Source organism: Schistocerca americana, chromosome 6, assembly GCF_021461395.2.
Source record: "Schistocerca americana isolate TAMUIC-IGC-003095 chromosome 6, iqSchAmer2.1, whole genome shotgun sequence".
Lineage (NCBI taxonomy): Eukaryota > Metazoa > Arthropoda > Insecta > Orthoptera > Acrididae > Schistocerca > Schistocerca americana.
Genome location: NC_060124.1, coordinates 9,685,051 through 9,712,756, shown reverse-complemented (window position 1 = coordinate 9,712,756; position 27,706 = coordinate 9,685,051). Strand labels below are relative to the sequence as shown.

Sequence of the window (27,706 nt, the reverse complement as noted above, 5' to 3'; positions counted from 1 at the left end):
AGACGCCTCTCTTCCAAGAAATTCATCAGCAGACATTGTTCTGCATGCGATGCTCATTGTTGTTGTAAGTGCTGGTGAGATCAGATTATTCTCAAGTTTTTATTCTTCAGGAGTGGTAAATAGAGGAGAAATTTAAGAAAATAGCATTTTGAGGCCAAGATAAGTAAAGGAAATTTTTCGCAATTCCTTTTTAATAGTATGTACTAGTAGATACGCGCCTAGTAGCTTATAACTTGTATTTAGATTGTGTAGTAGAAACATTGTAGGTGATGTCGGTCGAGTAATGTCTTCTTTCGATAACATTTTTGGTGAAAATGAGGGTGCGGCATCTGTCCCTATGAAAACGGACAGATGACGCACCAATACTGTGGGACATATGCCGCAATGTTTGCAATGCTAACAGGAGTCCATACGTTTTTACTTTACAGAAAAATGCCAAGAAAATGCATTAGGACAACAGACAGGGGAAAATGGACTGCAGAAGATCTATTAGAGCCAGTGAAGCTAGTGAAAGAGGAAGGTTATGCTAAAAGGAAAGCAGCTCAAATGAAAAATATACCAGAACGAACATTAAGGAGTAGACTTGCTACACACAATTTCAAGACAGCAGGGTGTGGACCATCATCATACTTGGGTGAAGATGCAGAAAGGAAATTAGCTGCCCATATAAAGAAATTGCAATCGTGTGGCTTTGCTCACAAACCGTCAGAAATCAGGCAAATAGCTTTCAATTTAGCTGATCAGATGGGACTGAAAAACAAATCAACAGGGAAAAGAAACTTGCAGAGAAAGATTGGTTGCTCTCATTTTTAGAACACAATGAGGGCTTAAGCATCAGAAAAGTGCAAGGGCTTTTTGTAGCCAGAGCAATTGGAATGAACAGAGATGAAGTCAATTCTTACTTTGATCTGTTAACACAAACGTTGACCGAAAATGGGCTTTTGGATAAACCAGGTAGTATCTACAACGTAGACAAAACTGGTCCACAATTAAACAATGAACATGGTAAGGTTGTTGCGGCAAAAGGAAGCAGAGATGTCCATGCCATTATTTCTGCTGAAAGAGGAGAGACAATAACAGTTATTGCATGCTGTAATGGCGAGGGAAATTTTTTACCACCTTATTGCATTTACAAAGGAGTGAATAAAAAACAAAATGCAGAAGACAACGTGCCTCCAGGATCAGTTGTTATGAGGAGAGAATCCGCTTATGTCAACAGTGATATTTTCATGGATTGGTTCATAAACCATTTCCTTCCTAGATAGGCTCCTGGCCCTGCTCTGCTTCTGTTAGATGGCCATGCCTCTCATATGAATTGTGTCACCCTTTTGGATATAGCTATTGAAAATGAAGTGTTGATAATTTGTTTGCCTAGCCTCGCGACACACTTTTACAGCCACTAGACCGATCATTTTTCAAACCGCTGAAATCCTACTTTAAAGAGGCTTGTTATTCATGGATTGTAGGTAGTGGAAGAAAAGACAGAAGAATTACAAGGCAGCAATTTGGAGAGTTGCTCTTCAAAGCTTGGACTCATGCTGCCACTGTCCAGATTGGTGTATCCGGATTTACAGCTGCTGGAATTATCCCGCTTGACATAGGAGTAATTCCAAACCATGCCTTCATTCAGACATTAATAATACTGATCTCCCAACTGCTGCAGATGTCTCTAATTATCTGACTCCAGATGAGCCATCAATGATCAAGGTCTGAAACAAATGTGTTAAGAGAACTTTGGCTACTCATCGACCAACTGATCAAGGCAGCTGCTGTGTAAATGACAACTCAGTGACACCTCATGGAGAGACTCCATCAAAATTGCTGGAAAAGATTTCACTTGTTCCTATACTGCATCAGAGAAATCAATCCAAAAGAAAGCAATCAGCAACAAATATAACATCCGGCGATTTTATGGCAACGAAAAGAAAGGAAACCACTGATAGAAACAAGAAAGGAAAAGCTCTTGCCCACAAAAATGTAGCAGCTAAAAGAAATCAAATCCCCAAAACCAGAGGGAAAAAACTGTAAAGAGGCGTCTGTTTGAAGACTCAGTTTCAGAAGAAGAAGAAGAAGAAGAAGAAGAAGAAGATGATGATGATGATATTTCCCCACATGATAGTTCCTCCAATGAATTAAATTTCGAAGAAAATGAATGTGTAGAGTGCCTTGAACTTTATCAAGAAACAATGTCTATCTCTGACTGGATTCAATGTGTAGGATGTTCTAGGTGGCTTCATGAATCATGCACTCTCCATGAGAACATGTGTCGATTGTGTGGATATCTTAAAAATAAACTTAAAAAACAAAAATCAAAGTAATGTCATTTTCAAAGTATTTTGCCATTGGCCATCTGTCCCTCCCTTATAATTAATTGAAATTTACAAGCCTTTGTGCATCATAAGAATGTTATTTTGTTATAAAGTTTTTTGTAATGCGTTGTTATCTATTATAAAATACAATGTTCAAACCATCAATCTTGCCTAATTTTATTGTGATTTAAGTGTGTATATATTGATAAAAACTAATTTGAAAACATGTGCAGCATCTGTCCTGCCTTTACCTTATACAAGAGCCTGTTTCCTTAGAAGTTCTTGTGCAGTTACTGAATATCATGGGAAGTCCCTCCCATCATGAACTTTTCTAATAGTTACTTACTCTCAAGTGCATTATGAACTATTCTTCTAAATCTGAGCCAGAATACTACTACATCCTCTTATCAGAGCTTTTTTTTTTTTTTTTTTTTTTTTTTTTTTTTTTTTTTTTTTTTTTTTTTTTTTTTTTTTTTTTTTTAGTGAGTCAGGGCTCTACTGGCTTTTTGTCTAGTTTACTGAACATATAAATCTTTTTACTTGTTGTACTTGCTCTTCATATTTTGGTAATCATTATTTTTGCAACTGCCTCTTGGTCACTGATACCAGTTTCGATGTAGACATTCTCAAAGAGGTCAGATTCATGTATTGCCATGAGATTCATCATATTTCTCTCTTGATGGGGCATCTGAACAACCTGTTCTAGGTAGCTCTCGGAGAACGCATTTGGTTATGTTTTTGTGTGACATTTTGTCACACCCATGACTTACAAAGCGGTAATTTTCCCAATGGATTGTTGGAATATTAAAGTCTCTTCCAATGATGACATTATGATGGGGAATTTATGTACTACCTGAACTGAACTTAGATTTTTCCAAAATTTTCAATTACAGCTGGAGGTGATTCTGTTGGTCAATAGCTGGAGCTGATGTTCATCCACACTCTTGATACGGAGTCTTATGTAGACAGTCTTACAAACAGTTTCAATTTTTGTCTTGGTGTATTTGAGTTTCTTACCTACTGTGACAAATACACCGCCTCCATTTACCATTAGCCTGTCCTTTTGATGTATGCTTAAATGTTCCCAAAAATCTCACCACTATAAATTTTGAATTTTAACCAGCTTTCTGTACCTGTCGTAATGTCAGTTCCACAGTTTTTTAGTGGTGCTTCAAGCTCTGCAAATGTTTAGGGTCTCAAGACTGTCACCTGTGGGGAGCATTTCTTCAGATCTTATACTGCTCACATGGGCCCTTTAATGCCTCCTGTAGTTATCATTATCTTGACTTGGTGAAGTCACCTAGACTGGGGAAAAAAAAAAAAAAAAAAAAAAAAAAAAAAAAAAAAAAAAAAAAAAAAAAAAAAAAAAAAACCAGTGTCCATCCCACACACAACCATTTACCTTTGTAGCAACCTCTGATGTGTCGTGCCTGATTCATTTAGGGGGCCCCTACAGTTCTCAACACTTGGTGCACATCCAAGAAGTCACAGCCTAGCTTGACACAGAACCTTTAAAGTCGCTGGGTCAGTTCTTCCGCTTGACTGAGAACCAGGGGGTCATGTTATGTTGTGGGGACAATGCTGCAAATTGTGAGCTTTGTTGAGCTTCTGTAAGGCTGGTCTTCTTCAACCTCTCTGACAGTTGGTGAATTGACCGAAGTATGAGCTCAGAGCCTAGCCAATAGGTATCATTTGTTCTAGTGTGTGGCACAATCTGCAAATGGTTGCTCCCTGGTTTTCTCAAAAGCTGCAGGAATAGCCTCTTACACATATTGAATGAGGACCCAGGCATGCATACTGAGTGCACCTACTGTTATTTCCCATGGCTTGCTGCAATTTCCCTAAGTGGTACCACCAATCACTTCATGTTTGAACTTCCAGTGCACCTAGCCCTACCACTGACATGCCAGTCACAGTCAAGTGGACGAGTCATGTTAGATCCCATACTTCCCGTAGTGGAGACAGGATCCACAGAGCAGAATAGTACTTGAGGTAGCTTTGGTATCTCTGGTACATGACTCTTGGGAGTTCTCCCAACGCACCCATTCACAGCAACTTCCAATAGTTTGACAGTAATCAGGGCAATTTCCAGCTGCTTGAAATGACTCGCCCCATGTTCAAGAACAGCATTCACAATGGGGCAGCATTGCAGCTGGTGCAATGTCTTACAGAACATAAACAAATAACTTTCAAATAAATCTGCTGATTCTTTTTTAAATTCTGGATCTGTTAAGCTAAAAGCAGTGCTAATTCCATGTAAGAAATGAAACAGTTAGTACAAAAAATGAGATTTCTGTTAAAGGAAGATAAAAATCTTGAATAAAAGTTAAAATTTCCTGAAACTTTCTTTGTGGTTGAAGTTATTAGCAGACTCGAAAATAGCATTAATTTCTGATCCATGCATATAATAAATGTAAAAGGTAATTAATTGTAACATGACATTAGTTATAATACATACTATAATAACTAATTCACAAACACCAATTTGCTATGAAATAAGTTACAAAGAGTCTCTATCTTTTCACATAAATATACCGTGAAATTAAGGAACGATTGTTTTTAAACATCAACACTGTTGCCAAAAGTTTCTAAAAAGCACAGATTTATTTTACAGTTGATGACATGGTATGAGATTTTCTGTGGCACTTGCAGATGTTCGAAAATACACAGTACAAATGAGTATTAATACAACCTGTGAGAGATTATATGAAAATGAAATGAACAGTAAGATATTAAAATTTAGAATTTCTAATAGGCACATGATACGGGCATGAGTGGTCTCACACAAAGAAAAATTCATAATTCTACTTATTACGTAAAGAAATGTGCGAATTTCACAGATTTTTTACTCAGCCGAACATGTGATTCTTTCTGCAGTGACATGCTGAAAGTGAACACTATAGTATCAGTTTATCACACTCAAAATGAAATGGCAGTGGGCATGACATGTAGTGAGGCATATTCATTGTAGATGAACCACTAACGAAATCCAAAGAGATATGGGAAGTTCGACACTAAGCTTGAAACCTAAAGGTATGCAGATAGTTGATATTAGCTATTTGAAGAAGCAATTTTTCTGATGCCCATAAAACGTGAAGTAGTCTGTGGGACTCCTTTATCCACCAGTGTGTCATGTATCTTTTGTTGTTGTGAACTGCTGCTTCACAAAATGGCTGTTCATGACTTTCCTGAAAAATCTTTAAGCTGGTTCTCATCCCATCTGAGAATTGAAAACAGAGGGTATTTATTCAACAAAAAGGTGAAAGAGTATGTTCTAATTCGATGGAGATACAAGTAGGCTTGCCCAAGGAGTCCTTATTAGACCCTGAACAACATGTCGTGTAATATAACCTCAAAAACAATTTTGTATGCAGATGACTCAACAGCAGTAAGTTACTGTAAAAACAAGCAATAATAGCACAGAATATGAAACAAACTCTCCAGGAACTTAAAATTTGGATAAATAATAATGCTATGAAATTGAATCTTACAAAATCACAAATTGCACATTTCAGGAATGCAAACTGCGAATATATATCACAATTAAATTATGATCACTGCAGATTCTGTTCAATTTCTTGGAATTACTATAAACAAGAACTTGTCATTGACTGATCACATGGATTGCTTAGTAAAGTTATTAAACCATTTATTTATGCAATGAAAATTTTAAACAAAGTAACTAACTTAATTTAGCATCAGTTGTTAGGTATGGCATAAATTTTTGTGGTGTTGAAAAGCAATCTCCACAGTGAGTACAAGTGGGCATAACCTACAATAACAAAAATTGGAGTATTAGACCAACTTAAGCTACATGTGGATGGGTGTCATAGCTGAGCTTGAATTCTTGTTCGTTTATTTGCTACTGCTCAGTGCTTCCATTATGTGTCAAACTTGTTTTTACTCTTACCATGGCTTATAGTTCACTTATAAAAATATTGTAGTCATTTAATCCACAAACTGAATAGCAAGATTGAAAAGCATGTGCAGGAGAAAGTCAGTATAAATACAGCCAAAATGAGGACACTAATCCTTAATTAGGAGTAATGCAAATGACATACATAGGTATACTACACTTACAGATAATGAAAAAAACTTTGGAAAAAAATGGTACATGTTGACTTATATTCACAAACTGAAATGCAAGGTTGAAACTTTTTAACCCTTTCATGACCAAATTACTTAAAATTTCACAAATTACTGTAAAAATTGGTTTCCTGATGTTGGAATGGATACTGAGTCAGGCCATGTTTGTAAATTTCAATTGTTGTTTATAGTTTTATAATTATTTTGAGTTACACATATATGTCCCACTGGATTGAGGGAGGAATAAGTGATTCCCTAAATTTATTCCTCCTTAGTCTAGTGGGACATGTACATCCCATTAAAATAGTATCAATATAATGGAAGGAAACATTCCACGTGGGAAAAATTATATATAAAAACAAAGATGAGGTGACTTACCGAACAAAAGCGCTGGCAGGTCGATAGACACACAAACAAACACAAACACACACACAAAATTCAAGCTTTCGCAACAAACTGTTGCCTCATCAGGAAAGAGGGAAGGAGAGGGGAAGACGAAAGGAAGTGGGTTTTAAGGGAGAGGGTAAGGAGTCATTCCAATCCCGGGAGCGGAAAGACTTACCTTAGGGGGAAAAAAGGACAGGTATACACTCGCACACACGCACATATCCATCCACACATACAGACACAAGCAGACATATTTTCAATGTCAATATGTCTGCTTGTGTCTGTATGTGTGGATGGATATGTGCGTGTGTGCGAGTGTATACCTGTCCTTTTTTCCCCCTAAGGTAAGTCTTTCCGCTCCCGGGATTGGAATGACTCCTTACCCTCTCCCTTAAAACCCACTTCCTTTCGTCTTCCCCTCTCCTTCCCTCTTTCCTGATGAGGCAACAGTTTGTTGCGAAAGCTTGAATTTTGTGTGTGTGTTTGTGTTTGTTTGTGTGTCTATCGACCTGCCAGCGCTTTTGTTTGGTAAGTCACCTCATCTTTGTTTTTATATACCATTAAAATAGTAGTTTTACAAGGAATTAGATCTGTAAAAAGAAAGAAAAAAAATAAAAACCAGCATTATGTCAAACATTTTTATGAAATTTATCAAAACATGGCAGAATGGATGATGGTACTTTGCAGTACCTACATATGAAATTAGTCCTTATCTCTTGTTTCCATATACTGCAGTGTCTCCATTGCCTCCTTGTGTTCTTAGCTGGAAAATATTTTCATACTGTGTGTAGTTGTACATCATCATGTGTACAAAAGTGTGTGTATCTGCTGTAAAATGGCAAGACGTCAATCCAGTTACAGTTTTATCAACCGCTCACCACCTGAAATATACAAGGTTCTTCGCAAGAAAAAATAGAGACTGAATAATCTGAGCTGTATCCTACCTGCATCCACAGCAGAGTACACAGCTGTAATGGGAGCTGTAAACCCATTTGAGCAGTGGAGAGAAAGATATGCAATTGGCAGTAGCTCAGTCAAATTGAGGCATCATCTTTTTTATTTTCTGGTAAACACTGCAGTAGTAAACAGTTTCGTCATGTGGAACCATGTTAATGTCACCAACTTTCTTTTCATCTTGTTCCTATAAGGCAGCTTTCAATTGGGAGAAATATAAAGAGAAGGGTAAGACAGTATTCAACCCAAAAAACAAACCAGGTGTTTGTGGAGTTTTCGGTTTCATAACAAATCAAGGGAAGTAAAATAAATCATTTTAATTGAATCAACTGTGGGTTCTTGGTGAAACATTGTAAATTAACTTAACAAACACTGTTTTTTGCCGTGTTTCACAAATTTGTGGCCTGGGATTGCTCCCAGGTGGAACCTACTGATTGAAGTCTAATTCTGAGCTGTATCAACAGTTAGAATCAGCCAACTCTAGTATGTGATCTACGAGGCTCAAGTTGTATGGGCACCTACAATGAATGAACAACAATGGGCTTACCAAAAAGTCTTCTCATTGGTTGAAAGCTACAAGACTGGAAGCCTGTCTCAATGAAGTACTAAAGGACTTGGATTCGGATGGGATCTCGGATCTTGAGGTAGAAGATCATTCCAAATTTTGTGCTATAGTAGAGTGTTGGACCCCACCATCTAGAGCCCCTAAATGCCGGAAGCCCCTTTAACAGGAGAGGAAGGAGAAATTATCAATAGGGCTCAAGAGATATTGGGAACGGAAGAGAGCATCGAAGAACAACTAGTCATAAGTGCTCCTTAGTTGGCTTGAATCAATAATAATAATAATAATAATAGAATAAAATTATAGCTCTGAATAAAATATGTAAGTGTTGGTATTTAGACACAAATATGAACAAAAGGCACAAATGGAAATTCTCTACATACACTGGCCCTAAGGAAAAAACCATTAAAGAAATATAAAAGTATTTTATCAGTAAATATTGGCACTGATCTGTATATTTCTAGCAAACAGTGTAAAATAGACAACAAATACCTTTACTGAGCTTATCTATTGCAGACAGGAAAAAAATTACATAAATTCACCAAAACACAAGGCACACATTGACAACTGCAACAATTAAGTGATATATCACACATTAGGTGCCAAACACTGAACCTGTTAACTCCAGACAGTTGATATGTACAATGTTAGATTATAACACCACACAGGTGTGGGACTTTCATGTTCCTGTGAACTCAGGTAAATAAATTTGTATGTGGGCACACATGCCCCACTGGTCACAAAAGTGTTACAGTAATGAAACATACAAGTAGACTGCAAAACTAAAATCAAACTCCAACTACACAAACATTTCAAAACTCCACAGAGACAGGCTTCACCGTATAAGTATATGCTAACTTGAATGTCGTAGTTGCAGGCTTTGGTGCTTGAGAATAATGTAGAGAAACTTGTTAACAACATCAAATGTTAGAAATATTAAAACTTTCCCTCTGCTTTTGATTACTACCAAAATAACTGATATACAATCACACAATTAAAAAAGGAAAAATCAAAAGTGACTCCACAACACTTGTATCCAGTTATGTCATGTAAATTACTGCACATATGAAACCATAGCAGGACAGAATCGTGTAATGAATAATAGGGAAAACTAACAATAAGAAATTGCTGGTGATCAGTCTTAGGAATGATACAGGTGATCCATTTACTCTCGTACACACACAGTTTCAGAGAAAGAAAAACTGGAAACATGCAGAGAGAAAATATGTGAAATAAAGATGTACAAAAAAATACAACTATCAATGTAAAACAGGACGAAAAGATATTTGGAGTAAAACAGAAGTTAACTGTATGAAGTTCTCTAATGTTTAATGTTTAAAATGTGTGTTGTAATAATTGTAAATATCTTTTCCAGTTAATTGTAAATATAATTGTGGTTACAAGTGCACACGTATTTCAGAGCATTGATGATTTGTCAATAAGTGAGAAATGCATTTGGCACATGTGCTGTACACAAGTGTCTGCACATTGGATTTACACACCATATACAGTGTTAATTACATTTCAACTACCTTGCAACTGATATTTTTCTTTCTAGAATCGCGAGTGTGGTGAATCCCTTGCCAGCATCCTCCTCAACTCATCAGACCTTTTTCGACTGGATTTGGATGGTGTGCAGGTGTTGCTTCCATATGTCACTGATGCATTGGAAGTTGTTCTCCCAGATAAGGACCTCAAACTTAAGTGAGTGATCAAGCTATCCACATTTTTGAAAATACAAATTCTATTCTCTGAAATTAATTTTTAGAACACTAGACTATGTAGATGTGGGTTGGATATCACTGTTTTCTATTAAAAGAAGCTGCAGATTTACTCATAAATATACAGTAAATAAATCATTGCATTCCGTTTCATGGCATAGAGAAGATATTGTGTAGCAAACAGGCAATTGAAAGAAAATGTGTTAGGTATTATTGTAATATCTATATCATAATTTCTAACAGTCTTCTTTCAGTTTCCTGTCTGCTGCTAAACATCCCCTCTTTGTGGTGAGTAACGACCTATACATTTCATATTGTTGTTATTCTCTCCCAGATTTTCTATTGTTCGATTGTTTGGTGTTTGTATATTATATTAAATAAACAAGTTTGGGTATCAGTTAACTTACGGGAATGTCTTCGACAACCGAACCACCAATGTTTCGACACATCATTTGAAGGCACAGTTGCAACACTGCTCATCTGTTGTTTGATGAGGGGAAGAGCAGGATTCTGGATATCACTTAAGCAAAAACCTCCATCTCTGTTTACATGTATACTTACTAATTTAATTTCATCTATTTCCTTAATAAAACAATGCCAATAGCTGGAAGTGCATGCCAGTATCTCCATGTTGTTACATTCCATAGGATAACTGGTGCCAAGGCAACGTTTAGCAATAGCAGATTTACTCAGCTGTTGTATGCGTGTGGGATGCTTATGTTCAGTACACTGGTCCTTCAATGTCCTGACGGTCTGACCAGTATACGACATGCCACAGCTGAAAGGAACACGATAGCCACCTGCAAACCAAGGTCATCCTTTATGGTTCCTACAAGGGCTGTAATCTTAAATGGTGCTTGAAGAACAAGTTTCACATCATATTTCCACAGAATATGACCAGACAAAGTTTGTTTTGTTGGAAATGCTTCCTACAAAAGGCAAAAAGGCTGTTGACTTGTGTGCCATCTTGTTATTTTCATTAATTGTGCCTTGAAAATGACAGGGTGTGCACCTGTCGAAATATTGGCTGTTGTCGAGGATGTCACCTGGCTTGCACTCCTCTAAGTTGTTTGAACATTTTATATGCCAAGAAGAACACAAGTTTATCTTTACAGAGAGGGAATGTATTGTTGCTGGAGTAGTTTGGGTAAACTTCATGGTAGTAGAGTGAGGTTGCAATGTGCATTATTGTTCTTGTTATGGTGCAGAGATCATAATGTTGTTCCAACGTTTGCCAAAATTGTGCGTCATATTAAGTCTCCTGCCACTAATCATATCAAAAAATGTGCTGTTTTAGCTGTTGTTCAGGAAAGGATCTATTACACTCACCAATAGTTGGATTTTATTTTTCCAAGGAATTATTTTGACTTAATTTAATTATTACTTTGAAAATTTCATCATTTTTTGGTATTGGACAGATGGTGCCTCCTAATTGTAGTCCGGCTAGAAGTAATGGCCTGGCATTCAGCAAAATTTGAACATTTCCATAGCTCGGAGACAGATGCCACATCTCAGTTTTCTGTTAAATTTGAACTTTGCACTGATGTGCAAGCATTTACCAGTTATTGATTTTATAAGTTCTGTCAAACAGGTTGTTTCTAAACTACCACCTGATGCTGCTGAGGTGGTTAGCAGAGAAGCATGTCATGTACTGACTGGGGCAAGATCGCCTAAGAGTAATGTAACGGAAACTGTATGGGTGCTTTTCGTTCACTCAGAGTGGATCCTGATATTGTTAACTTACTTGTGACCAAGGAAAATATTACAGTTGTGTTGGACAAACAGGATTACAGTTAAAAGGTTCAGCTTGTACTATCAGATTCAGCATATATCAGAATGAGTGCCAACCCGACAAAGAATGTTGAGAAAACACTAATCTCCTCCTGAAGAAAAGTTCCTTGTTGGAGGACACTATCAAGAGTCTTAATTCGGATTGTGCTGTACCCTCTAGATCATATGGCCTTCCAAAGGTTTACAAGGAAGGGGTTTCTCTTAGGCCTATTGGTGTTTCAACATATCATGTAGCTAAAAACCTTGCTACTCTATTTAGTCTACTGTTAGATCAGTGTGTGCATCACATTAAGACCGAGCGAGGTGGCGCAGTGGTTAGACACTGGACTCGCCTTCGGAAGGACGACGGTCCAATCCCGCGTCCGGCCATCCTGATTTAGGTTTTCCGTGATTTCCCTAAATCAGTCCAGGCAAATGCCGGGATGGTTCCTCTGGAAGGGCACGGCCGACTTCCTTCCCCATCCTTCCCTAATCCGATGAGACCACGCTGTCTGGTCTCCTTCCCCAAGCCAACCAACCGACCAACCATCACATTAAGAACTCAGTGAATTTCTCACGTCAGTCAGAGGGATTGTGTTTGAATGATACTGATATGTTAGAGAGTTTTGATGTAGTCTCTCTCTCTCTCTCTCTCTCTCTCTCTCTCTCTCTCTCTCTCTCTCCCCACTCTTGTTCCTCTGTCTATTGCATTACCATTGACTGACGTTATGTTTGACGTTGAATTGATGAACCTGTTTTGACATGAGTTGACTTCCACTTTTTATGCAGTGAACAGAACTGTGAACGGACTGATGAGATTATGGTACTGTTTATGGAACATTTTGAGCAACTTTTTGGAAAAAACGACATTCTGTTTGCAGAGGCAATGATTGACTTATTGTAAGGTATTACTTCTTTATTTTTGACACTTTTGCTTTTTTATGATGCAATTATAACCGGTTTCAGCCTTTAAAGGCCATCGTCAGATGCTATGGGCAGCATTTGATGAACAAATGTTCACTCATTCTCAATTATTCTGTTGAGTCGCATCCAGAAATCAGTCGATTTCTTACAATGATCAGAAGAATACTTGACAATGCATAAACACTTGTGCATCAATTGCTGCACATAGCATCTGAACATGGCATTTGAAGGCCAAAGCTGATTGTAATTGTATCATGAAAAAGTGACAGTGTCTAAAATAAAAAATAATACCTTATGATACCTTTGTTGTTTGGCATCATGGGAGTAAGAATTTAAATGGCTTTTTAGTGTGTCTAAATTTAATTCACCCAAATGGGGGTGGAAAAGGACAGCTGCCTTCCCTTTTGATGTGCTGGTCATTAGGAAGGTTGATGGCATGCTGGGACATGCCATTTATAGGGAGCCAATTCACACCAGTTCATATCTACAGACTGACAGTTGTCACCATCTGGCTTAGCATGAAGGAGTACTTTGTACCTTGGTTCACCATGCCCAAGTCATTGCAGAGCCCAATCGTATGTCAATTGAGTTAGCCCATCTGGAAGTCACCTTTTGTCACAGTTATTATAGTGAAAGACAGATAGGTTGGTTGATTTGGGAGGGGGGAGGGGGGAGGGGAGAAGCAAACAGTGAGGTCATTGGTCCCATCAAATTTGGGAACGATGGGGAAGGAAGTCGGCCATGCCCTTTCACATGAACCATCCCAGCATTTGCGTGAAGCAATTTAGGGAAATCATGGAAAATTGAAATCAGAATGACCAGATGCAGGTTTGAACCGTCATTTTCCTGAATGTGAGTCCACTGTGCTAATCACCGCACCACCTCGCTGGGTATGAAAGACAGATCAGATACACAGTGCTCTAGGGAGTTATGATGATAATTAGATGGCATCAAAGTCTACTGCCTTTTTGCCTTGTGCGGTAACCATTTCCGATAAAATTTGTCATATTCTGCAGAAACATTATGTGAAACATGGTTTTCAACCTCCATGTAAGAGTAGTGCCCTTTAGGATCCATAAAGGATGATCTCGATTTGCATAAAGCAGGTGTATTGTATTCCTTGCAGTTGTGATATGTCATATATTGGTCAGACTATCAGCACTGTGGAGGTCCTGTATATTAAACATAGGCATCACACATGCTTATGACAGCTGAGCAGGCAGGCCGGTGTGACCGATTGGTTCTAGGCGCTTCAGTCAGTAGCACGGGACCGCTCCGGTCACAGGTTTGAATCCTGCCTCGGGCATGGATGTGTGTGATATCCTTAGGTTAGTTATGTTTAAGTAGTTCTAAGGTTTAGGGGACTGATGACCTCAGATGTTAAGTCCCATAGAGCTTAGAGCCAATTTTTGACTGCTGAGCAAATCTTCTTCTGCCGAATATTGCCTTAGCACCAATTCTTCTACAGAATATAACAACATGAAGATTGTGGCATGCACTTCTGGCTGTTGGATAGTGTTACTGAAAATTAAATTAGCAAATGAGATTTTAAATAGCAATAGAGGTTTTTGCTTAAATTCTGTGTGGAACTCTGCTCTCTCCCTGGGACAGGGATAGAGTTCATGCTACCTCACCCATTTGTTATTACTTTTCACTATCCATAACTTCTGATTTTGATCATCTTTGCTTGTATGGTAGCACCAGTGTTGTGTTTACTGTGTGTGTCACGGGGGGAGGGGGGGGGGCAGCAGCACGCGTGAGTCTGTGCTCGTGTGTGTGTTTTTATATGTTTTTAGTTTTAGTGTTCTCTTTCCACATATGCTCCGCTAGGCATTGTGGTGAAATGAAGGTGATAAACTGAAGCAGATGTAACATCCAAAAATCAATGAAGTTATTGGAGGTGGAGTTTTAGCTGTGAAATGCAATAGGTATAAGCAGTAGAATAAAATAGGAGATGGAGTTTTAGCTGTGAAATGCAATAGGTATAAGCAGTAGAATAAAATAATTTGATTGTAGATGGCATATTGCTTGTAAAAATATCCCTAACCTAGCATCTATCATCACAAACAGCCTATGATGAAATATCTCTTAATAATTTGAAAAATTACTGATGATTGTATTTTGTACAAATTTCCTACACTAATCAGCATGCAGGAGGGTCGTGACTTTCTCTACCCAACTATGTCCAAGGAGCACCTGCTGATAGTTCCCCAATATTATGCCAGTCCATCCACTGCACACTTTTTAAGGGAGTGGCACAGACACAATGCTCAACACACCTGGGAGTGTTTGTGTTCCATCAAATATGTTAAAAACATATTAGTGATAGAAATTAGTAACTAATATAACTAATGCAAGAAATTTGCTTTAACAGACTCTTTGTATATCATCGCTAGCCGAACTGGCTGCCAGACCGGAATCTGAGTCTTAGTCATTATATATGGCAGGTACTGGCAGGGCATTCTTCTGGGAAAGGCTACTTCTTCCACAAGTGCTGCTTGCTCTTCAGGTTACTGATAGAGTGTAGTAATACTCAGTAGCATCCAGTTTAAAGGAAACATTGACTATTAGTTGTTTCCTAAAGACATAAATAATTACTTTGCTGACAGGTTTAATCTTGGTCCATTCGTCTGTATTTCCTTTTATGCCTTCAAAAATTTAGTCTTATGCATATAGTTCCAAATGAATTTTGGTGTTGTTTTGGGGTAACTGAAGATTTATGATGAAAAAAGTGTCTGTTTAAAATATGTGGCTGAGTTGTAAATTTAATTTATTTCTCTTTTGTGTATAGGTCACTGTCAGTATCCAAAACTGAGTTGCGTCGTGCATCCATCCATCTTTTACTGTCAATGCTGGCTCTTCCTCTTCACTTTCAGGTAATCCTAACATTAAATAATGTTGATTTTCATATGTGCTAGAATCACGAGTCTTTTTGATAAATCCAGTAATAGTACTGTTCACGTGATATAACTAGAGCTGTTATCATGTTCAGTGTAGGCCTGCCACAAAATAACTTTCTCTTTTGTATAATATTACTAATATTGTCTTGTGTGCAATGTTGTCTTTCTGCATCTTAAAGATGTTAACAAAGAATTGAATGTCAACATGAATGAAAAATGTCCTGTTATGCTCCTATGTGTGCTGTCTTTGCCAGATTACAGTGTTTCATGAGAAACATAGTGTTAATGTGTTTTCTGCTATGCAAAAAAATTATTGGTCTGCTGAAAGTACAGTATAATTTATAAATAGCTTTTCTAAGTAGTGAAATCCATCATTAAACTATGACCATTACTACAAAAACCTGTAGAAGTAGCTTGCAACAAATGATGACATTTATGTGCCTTACTCGTCTTTGGAAGTATTCCAGTTTAAATGATGTCTACATTGGAAACCAACACAACAAATAGTCTGTCTGTCTCCTTCTCAGAGCTTGTTGTGGGTACAGTAGACTCTCAACTGGTCAGCCTAATGTGATGGAAGGTTAAGCTAGACAACAATAAATCTGGATAGGCTGGAGTTCTATAAATTCTCTATTCTGACCCCAGCCTTACCATTCAAAACACATTTTTTTTTTTTTTACCAAAACCCAATTTCATTAACATTTTGTGACTTCATACATAACACATGCTAGTTAGAAGTGTTTGTTAATAGGCACGACACCCTTCCAAAACTAGTAAAGGAAACAAAATGATCTCATTTTAAAGTATGAATGTATGATTACATACACGGGGAAAGCCAGGCCTAACGAAAAAGATAAAACTTATGGGTCTGGGGTTTTAAGAACGGCTTTGATAAATGATTGTTTCCCTCCTTTAGCCCTCTTTTGCACGGCAATATTTCTCCTCTTGTGCAAACAGGTGATATCAGTTGGTGTTGTCTCCTTCTGCTCACTAATGTACTGCAGTGTTTCCTCAGTTGTCTTGAATATATATGTATGTCTGCTTGTGTCTGTATGTGTGCGGATGGATATGTGTGTGTGTGCGAGTGTATACCTGTCCCTTTTCCCCCCCAAGGTAAGTCTTTCCACTCCCGGGATTGGAATGACTCCTTACCCTCTCCCTTAAAACCCAAATCCTTTTGTCTTTCCCTCTCCTTCCCTCTTTCCTGATAAGATAAGTCGTAGGGTCAGTATTGCCTCACGTGTTCCCATATTTCTACGGAATCCAAACTGATCTTCCCCAAGGTCGGCTTCTACTAGTTTTTCCATTCGTCTGTAAGAATTCGCATTAGTATTTTGCAGCTGTGACTTATTAAACTGATAGTTCGGTAATTTTCACATCTGTCAACACCTGCTTTCTTTGGGATTGGAATTATTATATTCTTCTTGAAGTCTGAGGGTATTTCGCCTGTCTCATACATCTTGCTAACCAGATGGTAGAGTTTTGTCAGGACTGGCTCTTCCAGGGCCGTCAGTAGCTCCAATGGAATGTTGTCTATTTCCGGGGCCTTGTTTCGACTTAGGTCTTTCAGTGCTCTATCAAACTCTTCACGCAGTATCATATCTCCCATTTCATCTTCATCTACATCCTCTTCCATTTCCAAAATATTGTCCTGAAGTAAATCGCCCTTGTACAGACCCTCTATATACTCCTTCCACCTTTCTGCTTTCCCTTCTTTGCTTAGAACTGTGTTTCCATCTGAGCTCTTGATATTCATGCAAGTGGTTCTCTTTTCTCCAAAGGTCTCTTTAATTTTCCTGTAGGCAGTACCTATCTTACCCCTAGTGAGATAAGCCTCTACATCCTTACATTTGTCCTCTAGCCATCCCTGCTTAGCCATTTTGCACTTCCTGTCGATCTCATTTTTGAGACGTTTGTATTCCTTTTTGCCTGCTTCATTTACTGCATTTTTATATTTTCTCCTTTCATCAATTAAATTCAGTATTTCTTCTGCTACCCAAGGATTTCTACTAGCCCTTGTATTTTTACCTATTTGATCCTCTGCTGCCTTCACTACTTCATCCCTCAAAGCTACCCATTCTTCTTCTACTGTATTTCTTTCCTCCATTCTTGTCAATTGTTCCCTTCTGCTCTCCCTGAAACTCTGTACAACCTCTTGTTTAGTCAGTTTATCCAGGTCCCATCTCCTTAAATTCCCACCTTTTTGCAGTTTCTTCAGTTTTAGTCTACCTGTTCCCCCTGTTATGTATATGGTAGTTCAATTCCTCAAAGAATCAAAGTTGGGGGGAAGGGGGATGGGGGAGGGGAGTTTACTCGTTCAGAAGACAGACATTAGCAACACATTGCTGTCTGTATTTTTAAAAAGCTTATCCATCTCAGTAGTAGACATTACTCTTTGACGAAGGAAAAAATCTATCACTTACAAACAGTAGGTGTAAAATACCTTAGGGATTAGCTAAACTCAAGCAACACTAGCAATGCCTGTAACAGACTTGCCTTATGATGATACTCATTCCGGCATGTTTTGCACTGAAAATTATGTCGTGCTGTTGATGTGAACACAAAGGTGCCTTCTTATTTTACACACTATTGTTCCCAGTTCTGTTTATGAATTATCTTTTGGAGCACTGTAGCTAAAGTAAAAAGCTGTAAGAATATTGCATAACTGGGTTCCTAAATTCTGGTGTCAAGGTCTTCAATGCTGACTTATTAAACATTGGGAATGCTTACAAATTTAAAAAAAAGTAAAAACTATTTCTTATTAGCTGGTAGTATTTTCTTGAGCTGAACTGTTGTATCATCGGCATAAATGAAATATACTGTATCACATTTGTTCCAACATGTTAGTCATTGCTGTAGGCATCGTACACCAGCGAGACTAGCTCACTGTCTTGTGTCAGACGATTCTTTTGAATTCTCCATTGTCTGTCCTTGTTGTTCCAGGCAATAAAGAATAACACTTCTTGTAGTAGACACCGAATGAACAGCGTTGATCAATAATCCTTGGTGATGTTATAAATCTTCCATATGCCACCGTTAGAACAATACTAGTAGATCAACAAATGCCATGCCTGTAATTTACCCTCTCTTGCAAACATTCTCAAGAGAAAATGGATTATATATTTGGCATTCATTGATCTAACAGCAGCATATGACACAGTTAGACTTAACAAACTTGTAGGTGTGATTTACACCACCACAAGAACTATCACTTAATCCAGTTAACCGAATACACACTACAGATTAAACAATTCTTTATAAGTGAAACATAATTGAAAGTAATAAATATCAATGAAAGTGATACAAGTGTAATGGAATGTAGTAGCAGTAAGTCAGTTAATTCTGTGGGAATGAGATTCTTAAATGAAACAGCAAAATTTGTTGATGATTTTTGCCATTTTGTTGTAGTTTATCCAGATTAATGCAGCTAAATGACAAGTAACAACTATTCAAGGGATAAAATAAACTTTTGCTTTATTTGCACAACACGTATTAATACATTTGGCTATGCAAATATATTACATTGCCCATCAACAAACATGGAACATGTATATTCCACAGAGTCTAATGCATTCTGTACATCATATCTTGTGCGCCACTATGCGCGCTGGAAAATGTTTGTTCACATATCCCCAACACTCCCCCTTGAACAAATATTTTTCAGATGTTGTTGTTGTTGTTGTGGTGGTTTGGTGCAGCTCTCCATGCTACTCTATCCTGTGCAAGCTTCTTCATCTCCCAGTACCTACTGCAACCTACATCCTTCTGAATCTGCTTAGTGTATTCATCTCTTGGTCTCCCTCTACGATTTTTACCCTCCATGCTGCCCTCCAATGCTAAATTTGTGATCCCTTGATGCGTCAAAACATGCCCTACCAACCGATCCCTTCTTCTAGTCAAGTTGTGTCACAAACTTCTCTTCTCCCCAATCCTATTCAATACCTCCTCATTAGTTACGTGATCTACCCACCTTATCTTCAGCATTCTTCTGTAGCACCACATTTCGAAAGCTTCTATTCTCTTCTTGTCCAAACTAGTTATCGTCCATGTTTCACTTTCATACATGGCTACACTCCATACAAATACATTCAGAAACGACTTCCTGACACTTAAATCTATACTCGATGTTAACAAATTTCTCTTCTTCAGAAACGATTTCCTTGCCATTGCCAGTCTACATTTTATATCCTCTCTACTTCGACCATCATCAGTTATTTTACTCCCTAAATAGCAAAACTCCTTTACTACTTTACTACTTTAATTTTTCAGATACTCAACACTATACATCTCAGGTTAAACCATAATGTTTTACCAGCTTCTGAAATTTGTCCTTACTGAGAGGCTTGGTTAGGATATCAGATAACATTTCTTCTATACATAGATAACTGAGGATTATATTTCCCTTTTCCTCGTAATGTCTTATAAATTGATGCCCTGTGTCAATATGTTTGGATCTTACACTGGTGACATTATTTTTTGCAAGTATAATAGCTCCCATATTACCACAAAATACCACAGTTGGCTTTAATTGTAATAACTTCAAGTTGAACAAATATATTTCAAGGAAGATGCAATACATGAAAGTCACAGATCAAGTAAGAAGAGTAAGACGTGTGTACACTTTCAACAGTCAAATCATAACCGAGTCCAAGTCTAGCGACTGCTGGCTGGCTGGCTACTAAGGTGGCGCTGCTGCTGCATGGCTGGCAGACAGCGCCGCATGTAGAGGACACGTGCAACTGCGTGGTGACACTTTTTTAAAGATCAGCGAGTCACAACACTTTTCCCCCCTTTGAATTTTTTGCACAGGTCTTGATGGAGGTGGCATGGAGACTGCTAATGTCCATAGGCATTGTTTCACTGGCCGTAAAGTCTCGAGGAGGCGGCTTCCCGTACGGACGGAAGTGTCCCCGATGATAACGGATCGAGATGACGGGAGACATGGGGGTCGAATCTGCTGGGGCCCCGTGCACCAATCTGCCCGTTGCGGCAAGTCCGGTTGTTATAACAGGAGACATGGGCGATGTGTCAGCGTCCGTAGGAGAAGGAGGCGAGTAGAGTTGGTTCGACAGATGATGGTCATCTGGTTCCTGCATGGTCACGTCTCCTGGTGCCGTCAGTTCTTGTGCTGGCACCGATATGATGGTGAGAGAACTGCGTTGTGAGTAATGAGAGATTCCAGTATCCCGAGCGTCAGGTAGAGCCGAAGGTGGTGTAGCGGCATCTGGAACAGGCGTTGCCGGCACACGAGGCCGAAGCTGGTCCGAATGATGCACTGCGACACCCATGTCCGTCTGGATTTCATACAGGTGTCGGCCACGGTGTCGTAAGATGCGACCAGGACTCCATTTTGGCCGCCTGCCATATCCCCGTACCCATATAAGGTCGTTGGCGGTGAACCGGCCAAGTGAAAGCACCTGTGGCCGTGAGGTGGAAAGCTGCAGAAGATGAAGTAGCGTGCGGGGCTGTCATCCATGTAAGAGCTCAGCCGGGCAGTGGTCGCCCATGGGGGTGAAACGGTAAGAAGCCAGAAATTGGAGAAGCACATCATCAGCAGAAGAAGTCAGGAGTTTCCTCATCTGAGCCATAAATGTGCGGACCAGTCGTTCAGCCTCACCATTTGACTGTGGATGGAACGGAGGGGCCGTGACGTGCATGACGCCATGACAGGCACAAAAATCCGCTAAATCGGAAGAGGCAAATTGCGGACCATTATCAGTAACAAGAGTAGAGGGAAGGCCTTCCAAAGAGAAAATGCGAGCTAGAGCATTGGTGGTTGCTATGGTGGTAGGCAACTTGCAACGGACAATGAAAGGAAAGTTAGAGTAGGCGTCAATAACGAAAAGCCAATAAGTACCTGAAAAAGGTCCCGCAAAGTCAGCATGAATGCGCTCCCAGGGCGTCTCAGGCGAAGGCCACGGTGACAAAGATGACTTCAGGGCGGCGGCCTGTGATGCACAAGGGCCGCAGGCAGCGACCGTGTGTGCGATTTTAGAGCCGATGCCGGGCCAGTACACATGACAGTTCGCCAGAGATTTTGTGCGAGAGACACCCCAGTGCCCTTGGTGAAGGAGGTGGAAGACCGAAGCACGCAAAGACGCAGGTACCACAACACACGGCGAAGCATTTTTGGTGGAAAGGAGGATAACACCATACCTAGCCGTGAGGCGGTAACACAAAGCGTAGTTGTTCCGCAACGGATCAGAAGTCTTAGCGGATGGATGATCTGACCAACCCTTCTGAATACAGCGTAAAACCCGGGAGAGGGTAGGGTCAGAACCTGTAGCAGCCGCCAGGCGGTCCCCTGTGATGGGGAACCCGTCCACAACCCGCTGCTCGGTAACATCCAGGTGGAAACACAAAAGTTCGTCCATATCGAATGCCAGATCAGGACCCATGGGAAGGCGAGACAGTGCATCAGCATTCGCATGTTGAGCCATCGGCCGGAAATGAATCTCATAATTGAAACGAGACAAGTAAAGAGCTCAACGCTGGAGGCGGCGTGCAACCTTGTCGGGAAGTGACGTTGATGAATGAAACAAGGAAACAAGTGGTTTGTGATCCGTAACAAGATAAAATTTGGATTCATAGAGAAAAACACCAAACTTGTGAAGAGCATAAATAATGACAGAAGCTTCTTTTTCGATTTGAGAATACTTTTGTTGGGCATCCGTGAGTGTTTTGGAGGCATAAGCAATGGGTTGTTCAGAACCGCCAGAGAAACGGTGCGCAAGGACTGCACCGACTCCGTATTGAGAGGCGTCCGTGGCAAGAACAAGATGTTGGCCAGGTCGATAAGTAGTCAGGCACGGGGCCTGTTTCAGCATAGTCTTCAATTTCTGGAAAGCCGCATCGCATGACACGGACCAGTGAAAAGGCACATTTTTATGCAACAGGCGACGCAACGGCTGAGCCACCGAAGCAGCAGACGGTAAAAACTTGTGATAATATGCTATTTTCCCCAAGAAGGCCTGCAGTTCCTTAACAGATGTAGGGTGAGGAAGGGCATCGATCACAGCGACAGTTTGCTGAAGCGGACGAATACCATCCCGAGAGAGTTGAAACCCCAAGTACGTGATAGATGCCTGAAAAAATTTTGATTTCTGAAGATTACACTTAAGACTGGCAGTCTGTAAGACATGAAAAAGTGTGTGGAGATTTTGAAGATGTTCGTCAGTGGTGGAACCAGTGACAACAATGTCGTCCTGGTAATTTACACACCCAGGGACAGGGACCAATAATTGTTCCAAGAATCGCTGAAAGAGAGCAGGGGTGCTGGCAACCCCGAATGGCAATCATTGGTATTGATGGAGTCCGAAAGGCGTGTCAAGGACCAGAAACTGCCGGGAAGCAGCGTGGAGAGGAAGTTGATGATAAGCTTCTGACAGGTCAATTTTAGAAAAATACTGGCCTGCAGCTAGTTTAGTGAACAATTCTTCAGGTTGGGGCATAGGGTAAGTGTCGATAAGGCATTGAGCATTTACAGTGGCTTTGAAATCGCCGCAGAGACGAATATCACCATTTGGCTTAGCAACGACAATGACAGGAGAGGACCACTCACTGGAAGTGACAGGAAGCAAGACCCCTGAAGCAGTGAGACGATCCAGCTCCCGTTTGACCTGATCACGAAGGGCCACAGCCGAGCCCGAAAAAACTTAGGCCGAGCAGTGGGTTTGAGCGTGATATGAGCTTCAAAGTCGTTTGCACGGCCTAACCCAGGAGAAAAAAAGTGATGAAAATGTCGTCGACAAGGAATCCAATTGAGCATAAGGAATAGCATCAGAGACGATACTGACAGAGTCATCTATGGAGAACCCAAAAACGCGAAATGCATCGGAACCAAAAAGATTCTGCGTGTCTATGGTCTATGGTTGACCACAAATATGGGAACAGTGCAAACGACAGATTTGTAAGACACCTAAGCATCAAATTGTCCCAAGAGAGAAATCTTCTGTTTATTGTAAGCCCGTAATTGCCTAGTGACAGGTGACAGGATTGGAGAACCCAACTGAGGATACGTCTGCTAATTGATGATAGTGGCAGCAGAACCAGTATCCACCTGCATGCCAACATCCCGACCAAGGATTTGGACAGTGAGGAATAACTTCCCTGAAAGGGAAGAAGAGCAATTGACAGACAACACAGAAGCAGAATCAGCATCACGATCATGAACATCATGTATGCGGTCGGATTTGCAAACGGATGACACGTGACCCTTTTTTTTTTTTGCATTTGTGACACACGGCCCAACATTGTGGACAATCTTCTCGTGAATGTTTCATAAAACACTGCGGACATGAAGGAAGTTGCCGTGGGTTTTGCTACAGTTTCTTAGAGGTTTGTTTACGGTTAGGCCGAGGCTGCGCTTAGGAGCTTACTGCGGCCACGTTGGCCGGCGGGGACATGCCACACGCTTCATCAACATCACACAGAGGTTGTATTTCCCTGATGTTGCCCCAAGCCTCTATTTGCGCTCCAGTGGCACGAGAAATTTCAAAAGACTGAGCAATGGATAGGACTTCATCTAGAGTCGGATTTGCCAACTGAAGGGCACATTGCCTAACTTCTTTCCCGGGCGCCGATCGGATAATAGCATCCCGTACCATGTAATCGGCATCGGATACTTTGTGAATTTCAATAACAAATTGACACTTTGTACTGAGGTCGTGAAATTCAGCAGCCCAAGCGTGATGGGATTGATTCGGTTGTTTTTGACAACGATAAAAGGCAACACGAGAGACTACCACATGTGTTTGCTTTTGAAAATAGATGAACAGAAGTGAGCACATTGCGGCAAAGGACAAAGACGCAGGATCTTTCAAAGGAGCCAATTGCGACAACAACCGATACATTTGATGTGAAATCCATGAAAGGAACAGATACTTACATGTTTGTTCGTCCGCAACATGAAATGCCAAGAAGTGCTGTCAAAGATGTTTTTCGTAATCAGACCATTCTCCTGCCATCTCGTCGTAAGGAGGAAAAGTAGATAGAGACAACGACGAGAGACGCCCCGCATTCGATGCCGCGACGAAATCACGAATCGCATTTGTGAGAAGCGTTTGCTGTTCTATGAGACCTTGCAATAGTTGCTCTAAAGTAGCCATGGAAACATGTGGGTCAACAATGGAAAAGAAAAATCCCATCCTCGTCACCAATTGTAATAACTTCAAGTTGAACAAATATATTTCAAGGGAGACGCAATACATGAAAGTCACAGATCAAGTAAACAGAATAAGACGTGTGTACACTTTAACAGTCAAATCATAACTGAGTCCAAGTCTAGCAGCCACTGGCTGGCTGGCCGCTTGGGTGGCGCTGCAGCTGCTGCATGGCTGGCGGTCAGCGCCGCATGTAGAGGACGCGCGTAACTGCGCGGTTGCACTTTGAAAAATCGGCGAGTCACAACATTAATGTTGGAGGAGATTCTATTTTACTCATCAGTGTACGGATCCAAAGATCTTCTTGGATAGTGGAGGACAAGGCCATATATTCAGTTTTTACATTACTCAAAGCAACAGTTCTTTGTCTCCTCCATGACCATGATACCAATCCTCTCATTAGTCTAAAACAACTTCCAGTGATGGAGTGTCTGCTTTCCAGCTCATTTCCTCAGACTGCATCACTGTGTCCTTCCAAATTTACATTTCCAGTTTTAGAATATTTTAACTTATAATCAGCAGTTCCATTTAAATATCTGAATATTCTCTTGACTGCCATCCAGTTCTTTTCTCTCGGATCACTGCAAAACTTGCTTACTGCATTTGTGGCAAATGCAATGTCTGGTCTGGAAGTCTGTGCTAAGTACAGTAGGCTTCCTACAGGTGCCAAATAGGGTACACTTTCCTTACGTTTCTTGTCATCATCAGTTATTCGGCTTTGCACTATTTTCCATAGGAGTAGAAATAGGTTTACAATTTTCCATATTGAATGTACCTAAGATTTTCCTTGTGTACAGAGATTGATCAATCCATAATTCTTCTCTGTTGGCACTTCTTAGAATCTTCATGCCTAAGTATTGATTAATTTCCCCTAAATACTCTGTGACCAAAATGGTACTGAAACAGAGGATGACAGACTAAAGGCCAAAATACTAAATATCTTTTTCCAAAGCTGTTTCACAGAGGAAGACTGCACTGTAGTTCCTTCTCTAGATTGTCGCACAGATGACAAAGTGGTAGATATCGAAATAGACGACAGAGGGATAGAGAAACAATTAAAATCACTCAAAACAGGAAAGGCCGCTGGACCTGATGGGATACCAGTTCAATTTTACACAGAGTACGCAAAGGAACTTGCCCCCTTTCTTGCAGCGGTGTACCGTAGGTCTCTAGAAGAGCGTAGTGTTCCAAAGGATTGGAAAAGGGCACAGGTCATCCCCGTTTTCAAGAAGGGACGTCGAACAGATTTGCAGAACTATAGACCTATATCTCTAACATTGATCAGTTGTAGAATTTTGGAACACGTATTATGTTCGAGTATAATGACTTTTCTGGAAACTAGAAATCTACTCTGTAGGAATCAGCATGGGTTTCAAAAAAGACGATCATGTGAAACCCAGCTCGCGCTATTCGTCCACGAGACTCAGAGGGCCATAGACACGGGTTCCCAGGTAGATGCCGTGTTTCTTGACTTCCGCAAGGCGTTCGATACAGTTCCCCACAGTCGTTTAATGAACAAAGTAAGAGCATATTGACTACCAGATCAATTGTGTGATTGTATTGAAGAGTTCCTAGATAACAGAATGCAGCATGTCATTCTCAATGGAGAGAAGTCTTCTGAAGTAAGAGTGATTTCAGGTGTGCCGCAAGGGAGTGTCGTAGGAGCGTTGCTATTCACAATATACATAAATGACCTTGTGGATGACATCGGAAGTGCACTGAGGCTTTTTCCGGATGACGCTGTGGTATATCAAGAGGTTGTAACAATGGAAAATTGTACTGAAATGCAGGAGGATCTGCAGCGAATTGACACATGGTGCAGGGAATGGCAATTGAATCTCAATGTAGACGGGTGTAATGTGCTGCGAATACATAGAAAGAAAGATCTCAAAACATTTGGCTACAATATAGCAGGTCAGCAACTGGAAGCAGTTAATTCCATAAATTATCTGGGAGTACGCATTAGGAGTGATTTAAAATGGAATGATCATATAAAGTTGATCGTCGGTAAAGCAGATGCCAGACTGAGATTCATTGGAAAAATCCTAAGGAAATGCAATCCGAAAACAAAGGAAGTAGGTTACAGTACATTTGTTCGCCCACTGCTTGAATACTGCTCAGCAGTGTGGGATCCGTACCAGATAGGGTTGATAGAAGATATAGAGAAGATCCAACGAAGAACAGCGCGCTTCATTACAGGATCATTTAGTAATCGCGAAAGCGTTACGGAGATGATAGATAAACTCCAGTCGAAGGCTCTGCAGGAGAGATGCTCAGTAGCCCGATATGGACTTTTGTTGAAGTTTCGAGAACATACCTTCACCAAGGAATCAAGCAGTATATTGCTCCCTCCTACGTATATCTCGCGAAGAGACCATGAGGATAAAATCAGAGAGATTAGAGCCCACACAGAGGCATACCGACAATCCTTCTTTCCACGAACAATACGAGACTGGAATAGAAGGGAGAACCGATAGAGGTATTCAAGGTACCGTCTGCCACAAACCATCAGGTGGCTTGTGGATTATGGATGTAGATGTAGACGAATTCATCCACCCATATGGCCATGATTGCAATTTCTTCATTGCTCCTTTTATGGTGTATACTTGGATCTGCCTTTGACTGTAACATGCCTAGTTTTATGCAAACATTTATACCAGCAATGGTTTAATCCATATATGCCTCTCTTCAAATGCCAAATTCTCCTTTTCCCTCGATAAGGTCGCTTAACTTCATCAGGTGGATTCACATGTATTTCCTCTTCCAGCCTTCCATTCAGGTAGGCTGTTTTCACATCCATTGGTTGAATTAATAAGTCTTCATTTACTGCAAGAGCTAAAAGGTATCTTAATGATGAATACTTCACCACTGGTGAGAAAGTTTCATTGTAATCTATTCCTTCTTTCTGGGAATATTCTTTAACTACCAATCT

The 27,706-nt window shown here is 40.1% G+C and overlaps 1 protein-coding gene across 9 annotated transcripts in view; it reads left to right on the top strand.

Moving 5' to 3' along the window:
- The window catches only part of LOC124619295 (ral GTPase-activating protein subunit beta), a 370,359-nt gene that overhangs the window by 152,674 nt on the left and 189,979 nt on the right, over window positions 1–27,706 (top strand). For all 9 annotated transcript variants that reach the window (XM_047145577.1, XM_047145575.1, XM_047145576.1 and 6 more), the window contains 2 exons: window positions 9,857–10,002; window positions 15,505–15,589. In XM_047145577.1, the coding sequence (XP_047001533.1) occupies window positions 9,857–10,002; window positions 15,505–15,589 (231 nt within the window). The remainder of the gene's footprint in view (window positions 1–9,856; window positions 10,003–15,504; window positions 15,590–27,706) is intronic.